The sequence below is a fragment of the Neopsephotus bourkii genome, unplaced genomic scaffold (genome assembly GCF_033783945.1).
Source record: "Neopsephotus bourkii isolate Nb327-2 ecotype Australia unplaced genomic scaffold, CSIRO-AGI_Nbou_v1 NB_533, whole genome shotgun sequence".
NCBI classification, from domain to species: Eukaryota; Metazoa; Chordata; class Aves; order Psittaciformes; family Psittacidae; genus Neopsephotus; species Neopsephotus bourkii.
The window spans coordinates 1760388-1772180 of record NW_026901034.1 but is presented as its reverse complement, the minus strand read 5'-3'; the positions used below and the strand labels follow the sequence as shown (position 1 = coordinate 1772180).

General features: G+C 54.5%; 1 protein-coding gene across 3 annotated transcripts in view; it reads left to right on the top strand.

Annotated features, from left to right (window-relative positions):
• The first annotated feature begins 462 nt into the window (after positions 1 to 462).
• Positions 463 to 11793, top strand: part of ABCA3 (ATP binding cassette subfamily A member 3) — a 30431-nt gene continuing 19100 nt past the window's right edge. The window contains exons 1-6 of one of the 3 annotated variants that reach the window (XM_061350753.1): positions 463 to 536; positions 5418 to 5519; positions 8224 to 8488; positions 9425 to 9552; positions 9655 to 9820; positions 11343 to 11602. In XM_061350753.1, the coding sequence (XP_061206737.1) occupies positions 5466 to 5519; positions 8224 to 8488; positions 9425 to 9552; positions 9655 to 9820; positions 11343 to 11602 (873 nt within the window). In that variant the 5' untranslated portion in view covers positions 463 to 536; positions 5418 to 5465. Of the gene's footprint in view, positions 537 to 3586; positions 3618 to 5417; positions 5520 to 8223; positions 8489 to 9424; positions 9553 to 9654; positions 9821 to 11342; positions 11603 to 11793 lie in introns of those variants that run through there. The other 2 variants (XM_061350755.1, XM_061350754.1) reach the window with 2 other exon arrangements.

The following is an 11793-nucleotide window of genomic DNA, read 5'->3' as shown; positions in this document are numbered from 1 at the left end:
GCAACCATTCCCCCCTTTGGTGTTCCAGCAGCTTTGCTACTCCAGACCCTTTGCTTGCCGAGTTGGCAGTCGGCTGCAGGCACAGGCAGGGTGCACATATAGGTGTGTAAAGCCCTGCACACACGCATGCACCAGTGCACACACACACGTGCATGCATGCAATGCTCAGAGGTAGGTGTACATGCAGAGCAATACGCATGCACAGTAATGCACACAGTGATACATACACACGTGTGCGCACATGGAGAGGGCGATGGGCATGCACGCAGTAATACACATGGTGACACCACACACACCAGAGTGTGACGGACACACGTGGACACAGGCTGGGTGATACGTGCACACACACCAAGGGACACCCGCGGTGAAGCACACGCACACGCACACGCACACACTCACCCTCACGCCCACCACCGCTCGATTTCCCACGCCCCTCCCCTCCGTCTCTGGCCCCGCCCCTGGCCCGGCGTGGCGCGTGCGCGGGGCGGGCGGGGTCGCGGGACGGAGCCGCAGCCGGGGTCGGTGGGCCCGGTCTGGTGAGTGACCGATAGACGGGCACAGACAGGTCGACGGGGCGGGGAGCGGTGCTAGGGGGACCCGGCCCGGCCCGGCGGGACGGGACGGGGCGGGGCGGGAGCGGACGGTCGGCGGGAGAGGCCTCGCTTGGGGCTGCGGCAGCTCCGAGGCCCTTTGCCCGACTGCGCCCGCCGCAGAGCCGTGGCAGTGCCTCCGCTCCGGCCCCAGCCCCAGCCCTAGCCCCAGCCCCAGCCCCAGCCCCAGCCCCAGCCCCAGCCCCGACCCTGCCCCGGTGGGAGTGCCGCGGCCACCGGGGTGCCCCCTGGCGTCCTGGGGCCGAGTCGCGTCTCCGCGGGGGCGGCAGAGCTCAGCAGGATGGAGGAGGAGCAGGAGGCGGTCGCCATGTGCCCTTTCCCTCCCTGGCAGCGCCGCGCCCGGCCGCGCTCCGCCGGGGGTGCTCGCAGGGGCCTGCCTCGCCCCGGCACCCGGGTGAGGGCCCACCGCCACCGGGACACCTGCCTCGGGGGCTGCGGGCCGAGCAGAGCGGCACCGGGGCAGCCGGCTCCTGACCGGGAGCGAGCCGGTGAGCCCCGCCCTACACCGCCGCTTCCCGGCTGCTTCTGTGTCTGCTCTGAGCCATTGCAAGCGCGGTCCGAGCGCAAGGAGCTCCGGGAAGTGGAGCTCTCCTGGGTGTTGTGTGCCGGGGCTCGCAGCGTGCCCGGGTGCCTGTGCTGCGGCGCTGGTGTGTGTGAGGTGTCATGAGAAGCCCCCATCGGGCTCCAGAGCTTGTTCTTTTGACATTGGTTTGTGTTGGAAGGGACCTTAAAGCTCATCCAGTTCCAAGACCCTGCCGCGGGCCCGGACACCTTCAGCTTGGAGCAGGCTGGTCCAAGCCCCATCCAGCCTGGCCTTGAACACTGCCAGGGATGGGGCAGCCACAGCTTCTCTGGGCACCCTGTGCCAGCGCCTCAGCACCCTCACAGGGAAGAGCTTCTGCCTAAGAGCTCATCTCAGTCTCCCCTCTGTGAGGTTAAAGCAGTTTGTGAAACAAAGGATACAACCAACTCTGATGCAGCAGCTTGTTGCCTGCTCCAGCACAGGGACTTGTTATGGATATGATTGGGTCACCCCAGGCCACCAGTCTTGCCCCACTCTGGGACAGGGGCCAGGCACAAAACCACCCGCAGGTTCTGCAGACAGGACCTTGCCCCAGTGGTGTTTGTGTTTACTTCTGTATTCTGGGCCCTGAAGTTCCTTCCTGTCTGGGGAAGCTCTGGGTCCTCAGTGGGGTCACAGTCCCTCGCACTCTGCTGGACTGGCAGCTCTCACAAAATTTATTGCTATTTGCACAACCTCTCACTCACACCTTGATGGGTGGTGGTTTATGGCCTGGTTGTGTCTGTGAACAGTGAGATGGAGGAAGCCCTGCAGTGAGCTGAAGGCTGCTGGGCATCCATGGGTAGTCTGGTGGCCACCAGCTCGTGTTACCACCTGCAGGACCTGGCTCTGGGTGCATGGGTGTCAGAAATCACTCATTCTTCCCAAAAGGCAAGATAAAAGCCCTTCTCCTTCTTATGCTTTTAATTCCCAGCATGGGTGCTGCAGGAGCAGAGAGGTGTTTCCAGCTCCAGTGTGCAAAGAACTCTGCAACCAGCAGCCCTCATTGTGTGCAGAATGCCACCACCCTGGGTACCATGCGGTGTCCTCTTCCTGGCCGTGGTGATGGAGGAGTCTGGCAGGGTCAGCAGCTCAGCTCCCAGGGATAACACAGTGCCTCAGCAAGTCGGTGGGGAGGAACACTGATTTTATATTAAAAAAGAAAAAAAGAAAGGCAACGTCTGCCATTTCCAGGCCCCGTTTCCATGGGAACGGGACATCAGAAGAGCAGAAATGCAGCAATGGCTCTAAAATAACCACCAGCTCCCAGGAGTGTGTGGCCTTTGCTCATCCCACCCAGCCCTTTCTGCTGAGGCAGTGGCTGGGGAGAACCAGCTCCAGGCAGTGTGGAAGTTGGTTAGGAGGTGGGACGCTGTGGCTTTGATCCCTGCCATCCTCAGCCTGTTGTCATCTAAATCCACTGGCAGGAGAGCTCCGGTCCAGCCTGGCCCTGGTGTTATCCATCCCGGCGCCATGCTCGGTGGGGCCTGGTGATGCTGGCATGGCAGCCAGCACATGTGGCTTCCACCCATCCTGGCTGTGGGCAGGGAGGAGGGCCTCCTTCCTCACTGGCCTCCCTAGGGATAGCTGGGGTGAGTCCAGCTGGGGTGAATGTGTAGGACACCCTTCCTGCCGCTGCAGTCAGGAGCCAGGTATTTCCAGTGAGAGGAGAGGAACTGGGTTGTTCTTCCAGAAACTGGTGCTGGTCGTCTCTCCCTTCCCCCAGATCCTTGTGTCTCTTGCTGGGAAAGTTAGTCTTACAGCATTTTGTGCTGAGGTCAGACAGGAGAGTATCTTGGAGGGGACAGCCCAACCTGCCACTGTGGAAATAGGCAAGTGCATTGTGGGGTGTCCTCCTGCAAGGTATCTATGAGGCTGTCTTGAGTGGCTCTGCACAGTCCTCTGCAGCCAAAGGTGGTCTTGGACACAAGCAGGGGTTGGATGGGGACCCTCCCTGAGCTGCCCATAGTCACAAGTATCTTGTGGTTGATCCAGGCAGTACTTTCCAAAACCGGTTTTCCTTTTGGAGTTGAAAACCACAATCATTTGTGTGGATTCCCAGAGCCTGGAAGACCACTTGCTCTCACACCTGGTAAGAGTAGCCCTGTTGTAACTGAATTTCTTCCTTCTCTGACCCTCCAGTGAGTGAAAGGTCCAGGATGGGTTTTCTCAGAACACTTGAAAGCTTGGAAAAAAAAATATTGTTGGCAGTAATGAAGCTTTCTGACTTGTGCAGTGTTTGTGCTGCCCAAGAGCTGCTTGACATTTTCTGTCCCAGCCCAGGTGGCAGCTGTGAGACTGGGGGGTGGCAGTTTGTATTTGAGGGTGCGGTGGGGTGGACGGCCAGGGCAGACGTGGGAGCAGGAGCTCTCTCCCATCATCTGAAAGGAGGGAAAAGTGTGATTCCCTTGATTTGCTCTGGATTCCTTCAAGTGAGTGCATGGGTAAGGTGTCTGCTCCAGGGGGGCTTCTTTGGAGGGGTGTGGGATCCTGCCCTGTGTGGTGTGTGAGTGTGTGAGGTTGGGGGACCTGTCATGGGGCCCTGGGGCAGACCTGGTGCTGGAGACATGGCATTTTGTGCTGAGCTTGAAGGTAATTAAGGTGAAGTCCAGCACAGCCACCCTCACCAAGTTCCCTTTGCTCTTTCTTCCCCACTTGCTGCCTGGGGGGGTGTCTGATGTGCTTTTCTGGGCTGCAAAAGATTATCTCTTGGGCTTTTCTTCTGCCCAGAGAAGGATCCTCAGGACCTGATCTCCCTTGCTGTGGCAGGAATATGACTTCTGTGCATGGAGTGGCAAAAAGGTGGTTTTTGTCTTCTGAGAACTCATCTGTGTTTTGGGTTGGGGATGGGAAGGTGTGTGCCAAGCCAGGAGAACACTTCTGCAGGCCTCAGGGGGCTGGTGGTGTGGGGCAGGCTGGGTGGATGGATGCTTGTTACTTAGTCTGCAGACCTACATGGATTTTAGCTTGCTCTGGCTACAGCTGAATTGCCCCCAGCTATACACACGCTGCTTCTGATGTTCATTTACCAGTCAGTCCAGCAGTGGAGGTCGTGCAAAACTTCCCCTCTCCTCTTGCTGTGGTGCCCTCAACTCCCTCCTGAGGTTGCTGGGTGCTGGGTGGATCCAAGGAGCTGATACCATCCAGGCCGGGGCTGGAAAATATGCTGTTGAGCATCTCCCAGGGTGTAATTCCAGACTGATTTGGGTTGGAAGTGACCTTAAAGCTCATTCAGTTCCAACCCCCTGCCACGGGCAGGGACACCTTCCACTAGACCAGGTTGCTCCAGGCCCTGTCCAACCTGGCCTTGAATGTGTCTGTCCTTGTCCCTGCAGCAGCTTTCAGTGCTGCCAGGGTTTGGAGCACAGGCTCTTGGGAATGAACCCACCAGTGGAGGATCAGTGGGGCTGATGGTGCTGCTGTGACCCAGGCTGGCCCCATCGCTGTGGGAAGAGGGGTGGATTGCTGTGCTCTGAGGCCGGGAGGGCTGTTCAGCTGGGGCTGCCCCATGTCCTGCAATGTGGGTAGGGAGCTCTGCTCGTGCCAGGGCTTCCCCACTGCAGGGGAGCTCACTGAGAGTGGGAAATCACAGCCTGCTCCTATAGGGACAGCAGTGCTTCCTCAGGAAACACCACTGCCATGGAGACACGACAACTTGGAGGGGTGGTGGATGCTTTCCCAAGAGCAGGGGGAGGCAGGGGAAGCACACATCCTTGTGTGCTGACCTTCCCAAGTGCCTTGTGCTTCCCTTCCCTTTCTCATCCTCACTTCTCCAAGGAGAGTTCTGGGAAAGCAGTGCTAACATTGCAAAACCAACCCTTCACGTTGCGGGATGAGGAGGCACAGCTTGAAATCTCCACCCTCCCAAGATAATGGGCTGCAAGGGGCTGGGTGGCCTCCTCATGCTGGTGTTTGTGGATCTCTAGCCCTGTTCTCCACTGCTTAAGGAAAGCCGTTCCCTGCCTGCTGCTGGGGAAGGACTCTGCTGGTCTCGGGTTGGGTTTCTGAGCTGTGGCCTCCCTCTCTTGCAGCTCAGGTCATGTCAACGACCGGAAACGGTTGCGTCAGTAAACCACAAGCTGTGGCTCTTACGGGTCAGTAATGACCCTTGGAGTGGAGCACAGCAGTTATTTCCATTTGGGACTGAGCCAGCTGCTCAACGTCAGGCTGAGAACAGAGAGCTGCCCTCGGGTGGGATGTGGGGTGCTGCCCTGCTTCATTCACAGCTCTGACCTCTCTTGCAGGGTCCTGCGGAGTGGCGGTAGCAACAGTGGCCCTCATCTGATGGGAGGATGGTTGTTCTCAGGCAGTTTCGGCTGCTGCTGTGGAAGAACTACATTCTGCAGGTAGGCTGGTGCCACGCTCTCTGGCTACCCCTGTAGCCAGACGAAGTGTGGGTCTTGGTTGTTCAGCAAACCTTCATCACAGTCTCAGGGCATCTCTCGGGGGAAAACTGGTTTATTTGTGCATGTGTTGTGACAAAAACTGATTTGTGCATGTGGTGTTGTCCTGCTTTTGTGCTGAGGTGTTATGGGTAGGGCTGTGTGCTCAGTTGCCCCTGTCCCATCCTACATTCCAGCTGTGAGTTCAGCATCCCTTCCTATGGGATAGGATAACCCACACACCCTCCTGTGTGATAGCGGGTTTATTAAGCTATGTCATTACACGGCCTCTACTGGAGGCATTTATTGCAGCACAGCACCCCTAAACTGGGACCCAGTTTTTTTCCCTTCCATTAGTGTATACACCCTCAGAAGCAGCATCTAGGGGTTTAGAAACATTAAACCACCATCATCCCAGGATCCACTCCCACCCCAGCTCTCTTCCTGGCAGCTAGCTGATGATGAGGGATCTCAGGACCTCCTAACTGGCAGCTTCTCACCTGCTGCTGGACAAGGTCCTAGTGCATAAGCAGTGTGCAGATGCTGCAGTTCCAACTGGGACCAGGGCTGGAGTGACAGAAGAGGTGGGATGGAGCTGGCTGCAGCCTGGCTCCACTCTTTCAATTACCCATTTTGCACATCAGCACGATGTTGCTTTAAAAGTAAACAAAAGGAAGAGGGAAGGGCTGGCTGGGGCTTCCGCAGGGCTGGGATGTGACCAAAGGCACTGGCAGCATGTCTGATCTGCAGCTAGCAGTGTGCTCTGGGGTGTGTGTGATGGCCAGGCCTGGAATCCCCCTTGTGCAGCCCAGACACGTCCAGGGGAGCCCCTCATCCCCTCTGCTGGTGAATAGCATCATTTTCTGGATGTGCTCTGGGGTGAGGGCACTTCTTCTGTTTTCCAAAGCCACAGTCTGACTTGGATTTACTGTGCTGGGATACAGCCTGGAGTGTTGCTCCTCTTCTCTAAAAGTCCACCAAAAATCATTCTCCTGATGAATCCAGGGAGCTCCCAAGCCATCATCACCCTGGTGTGAAGATGGATTCTAGGACACGTGGCTTGATCAAAGCTGGGGCAGCCCTGGGCAAGCGGAGGTGGTGATTATGGATGAGTGTCCCCATCACCTCTGGAATACAGTGGCTTGAATGACTTCAGCCTGCACTGGTGCATGTATATTAGCCTGGAAGTTCAAGGAGCCAGGCAACCGTTCTGGAGACAGCCCAGGACACTGAGAGAAGTTTAATATGACAGTAAATCAGTGGGAGGCAGCTGGCCTGCCAGACCTGCGTCATAAAACCATCAGACACCTGCAAGGTTCACTTTTTGGAGTGTGACCTTTGCGAAGGCTCCTGTTGGGAGCCACTGCCTCCCAGCTATGCCGCCGGGGCTGCCTGCAGCACTGGATCATTTCTGGCTGTGTCCAGAGTGGGCAGCTCCACCCAGGGGAAGCCCAAAGAGGGTTTTTTGGCTTTGACAGTGGGTGCTGAGAGCCAGGACAACGGAGCAGCTTCACGGCTGTACATCCATGTGCCCCTTCTGCCCATTCACTCCACTGCTGCAGGGCAACTGCCCTGGTGGCATGGGCTGGTTTGTGCTCAGGGCTCCCTTCTTGCCCACTGCAGATGATGCCCACCTCAGCATAACTGCTTGCTGCTCTTTGGTTTAGAATCATAGAATCCCAGACTGGTTTGGGTTGGATGGGGTCTTAAAGCCCACTCAATTCCAACCCCTGCCACAGGCAGGGACACCTTCCACTAGACCAGGTTGCTCCAAGCCCCGTCCAACCTGGCCTTGAACACTGCCAGGGATGGGGCAGCCACAGCTTCTCTGGGCACCCTGTGCCAGCGCCTCAGCACCCTCACAGGGAAGAACTTTTCCCTTACAATGTCTTGTAAAGCCTGTTTTAGCTGAAGTCTTCAGAAGAGGTTAATGTTGCTGCTTCTGCTCTGGGCATGCGAGGAACATAAATGAGGCATCATGTTTTGTGCAGGCAGGCCTTGGGGTGGAGGCTGAGCTGTGGGGATGTTCTCTGTGCTGCACAAGAGCAGCGATGCCTGTACGTAGAGGCTCTGTCAGGTCCCAGCCTGTGCTGGCACCCAGAGCCCATGTCCTGCTGCCTGCAGCCATAAAGCTCCAGCAGAAACAACTTCACTGCCTGCAGCAGCTTTGCTGCACTCTGCTTTACCTCCCCCTGCTTGCTCATCCCAGCCTTTCATTTACTTACAGTATTTTTAGCTCCCAGCCCTGTAAGCGTTGGGCAAGGTTGCTCTGCTTTGGTGAAAGCAAACACTGCTTTGTTCCCCAGTGGTGGCTGGTCCCTCTTCTCAGGAGGTGTGTCACTGCAGTTGCCTGCAAGAGAGATTTAGGCAAGCACTGGGCACAATGGGGAGAGGGCAAATCACCAGCTCAGCTCATTCAGACACAGCAGCATGGTGGGGAAGGCTCTGAAGGAGGGTGGTTTAAGATGCAGCAGTGCTTAGGGTAGGGTATGCCTTGGCTGGAAAGTCCTGAAGAAATCGGAAACTGGCACACAGCATTGTCCCTGGGCTCCAAAAACTGGAGGTTGTGAAATCCTAGGATGCTTCTTCTGCGTGCAGTTTGCAGGCCCTGACCCTCCTTACCTTCAGTGGTTACATTGTATTATTTTCTCTGTTTTTCTTCCTGCAGAAGCGGCAGATCTTGGTGACGCTCATTGAAATCTGCCTGCCGCTGCTGTTTGCCGCCATCCTGATAGCTCTGCGGCACCGGGTGCACTCCATCAGCCACCCCAATGCCACCATCTACCCCATCGAGTCCGTGGATGACCTGCCCAGCTTCTTCTACTCCCGGCACCCCAGCAACCCCTGGGAGTTGGCCTATGTTCCCTCCAACAGCAGTGCCGTCAGAAGCATTGCCGAGGCAGTGGAGAGAGCTTTGCCCATCAGCATCAGAGGTGAGCAGGGCCAGGGTTGCAGCATCCACCCCAGAAACTGCTGTGAAGCTTTATTCCAATCAATCCTGATCCTCTGTTCTTGGGATGAAAAGTTATTTCAGAACTTCAAGCAAATGGCTTTATTTTTCTTTCACAGAATCCCAGACTGGTTTGGGTTGGAAGGGACCTTAAAGCTCATCCAGTTCCAAACCCCTGCCATGGGCAGGGACACCTTCCACTAGACCAGGTTGCTCGAAGCCCCGTCCAGCCTGGACTCAATCACTAAGACTACAGGACTTTTTTTTGATTTTTGGTCACATTTTGTTGCAGTTCCCATCTAGAAAAATGTCACCCTAAAACAGTTCCAGAAAGTGGCTGTCACTTTTCTGAGAAAAAGTATTTTGGGAATGTTGTTGCACAGAAAATTGTAGTGCTTCATGTTCCAAACTGAAGATAACGTTGGGATTTTCTCTGAGAGAAGAGCTCTTGTGGAGGAGGAATCATCTGCACACCCTGTGATTCATACAGTAGCATCCTATATAGATCTTTGTCTGACAGCTGTGGTGTTTCCCAGCTCTGGCTGGACCACATCCCTCGTGTCCTGGACCACAGTGGTTGCATGGTCATCAGCCTGTGTTGAGTTGCCATGTTCAGTGCCTTCACTAAATGCCCGCATTTAATGGCTTTAACCTGCCAGAGAGGAAATTGAGATGAGCTCTTATGCAGAAGTTCTTCCCTGTGAGGGTGCTGAGGCGCTGGCACAGGGTGCCCAGAGAAGCTGTGGCTGCCCCATCCCTGGCAGTGTTCAAGGCCAGGTTGGACGGGGCTTGGAGCAACCTGGTCTAGTGGAAGGTGTCCCTGCACGTGTCAGGGGGTTGGAACTACATGAACTTTAAGGTTCATTCCAACCCAAATCATTCCATGATTCTATGATCTCTGTCTTTTTCCCCTCTGCAGCTCAGGGCTTTGCCTCGGAGAGGGACTTTGAGGAGTATGTCAAGTTGGACAACCGCTCAGGTAGTGTGTTGGCTGCCATTGTGTTCAAGCACCACTTCCAGCAGAGCACATCCCCACTGCCCCTGCAGGTGAGTGGAGCCCAGAAGGGAGGAGGACCTGACTGGGGGACACAGTATATGGAACACAGCACCCTGCTGCCACCTGTGACACCCCTTGCGTGCTCCTTCCAGGTCGACTATGAGCTGCGCTTCAAGTACAGCCCGAGGAACGCGCCGCGGAGTGAGCAGACGGGTCTGAACCCCAACCTGGACCGGGACTGGCACACCAGCTACCTCTTCCCACTCTTTCAGCTGCCTGGGCCCCGGGAGGCCAAGTTTGCTGATGGCGGGACACCGGGTGAGGGCCACATCTCCTCTGGTGGGGGCTGCCTCATGACCAAAGGGATGGGTGTAATTTTCTGTGCAGTGACTTGGCTCGTTGCAGAGATTCACTGAGGCTCTGAGCTTTTAAATGGATAGTTTCATATGAAAAACCAGTTTAATTAAGTTAATTTTAAAAATCAATTCATTTTATTTACATATTTTAAACATTTATTTACTATATTCATTCTTTATAGTATGTATTTAAATTTTATCCTGTGACTTCTGTGACACTGTGGGTACTTCTGCTGAGCAGGATTGGATAAGAATAATTTTTACTTACATAAATTTTGTTAAATGGTTTGAGGTTCTTCTCAGTTTATATTTTGAATGGAAAACTTCTTTCAGGGTCCCAGCTGCTCAGTGTTTGTTGTGCTGCTTAAGTCCTTTAAAAATAAATAGAGCAGTTTTGTGGTTTGAGCATAGGTTTTTCACGAAGCCAAAGCACTGACCACGCAGGAGGTAGCAAGACGTTGGCACTGGTTTAGGACTTGGTTCTTTAGGAGCTTCCTCTCAGCTGCAAAGGGGAGATTTCCCTTGTTTGGGTTTCTTCTTCCATTGTGCAATAGCGATGTCAAGAAGATTGAGAGAGTGAGAAACCAGGTGAACGGGTTTTACTCCCACAGTGTAAATAAACGTGAGCCCCAGAGTTGTTGGTTCTTCTGGTTGCAGTGTTTTACAGGACACAGTGACCAGGAGCTCAGACTAGTTCCCTCCCTACAGCATTTTCTTAGTAAATTAGTTAATATAAAACAATCTTCATGATCTCAGGTTCTTATTTTTTTCTTCTCTGTCTCAGTCATTTGAAGCAGTTAACTTTCAAAATGCTCCTCTGGGACTTTGTGAGCAGAATTCGAGTTTCCGTGTAGCAGAAATCCCACGTAAAATAAACCAGTTGAAAACTAGGCATCATAGAATCCCAGGCTGGTTTGGGTTGGAATGGACCTTAAAGCACATCCAGTTTCAACCCCCTGCCACGGGCAGGGATGCCTTCACCTTCCACTAGACCAGGTTGCTCCAAGCCCTGTCCAACCTGGCCTCTTTTTATGCACAAAACTTTCAAGGCAAATGTGTGAGTAACAGGATATATTCTTCCTCACCAAAACCTCTGTAGTATCCTGCATTCTCTTGGATTGCATAAAAAAAAGGGACCAACCATAAGCTCAGTGACATTGGTGGTAGTGAATGGTGGAGAATCTTCCCCTTTCCAAAGATAAAGCCATGTCTGCAGAAAGGCCACTGCAGTTTGAATTGAGTTTTCCTGGCAGCTGCTTTGAATTGATGATTATGGGAGATCTAAATGGCTAATGTAGATCCTTTCTGAGCCCTTCTGTGTCCACAGGAGGGTGTCGATAGTCACGTTTAGTTTGCTTTTCCTACAGGCTTCCTCCTCTTCTTCCCAAGCAATCCCTCTGCAATGGCTGTTCCTTTCTTTCTGCCAACGCCTCCTTCCAAACCCTGGACCCATCTATATTCCACTGTGTTGTTTCTCCATGCAGGTTACATCCGAGAAGGTTTCCTGGCAGTGCAGCATGCAGTGGACAGAGCCATCATGCAGCATCACGCCAATGCCAGCTCCACCAGCCTGCTAGAGACCATCACAGTGGTGGTGCAGCGCTTCCCCTACCCGGCGTACGTCAACGACCTCTTCCTCCTGGCCATCCAGAACCAGCTTCCCCTGCTGCTCATGCTCAGCTTCACCTACACCTCGCTCAACATTGTCCGTGCTGTCGTGCATGAGAAGGAGAAGAAGCTGAAGGTAACGTGAGTGGTGAGACACATGGGTGCTCCCCTGCCTCTGTTTTCCAGGGGATGCTGCTTTTAAATGAGGAACAAAATCCCTGTTGGATGTGGAGCCAGTGAGCAGGAGGTGGGGGTGGCAGCAGATTAGCAAATCCCAAGGAGGAATGTTGTTAATCCTGCTGTCAGGACACGGCTCAGCTCTCCTTG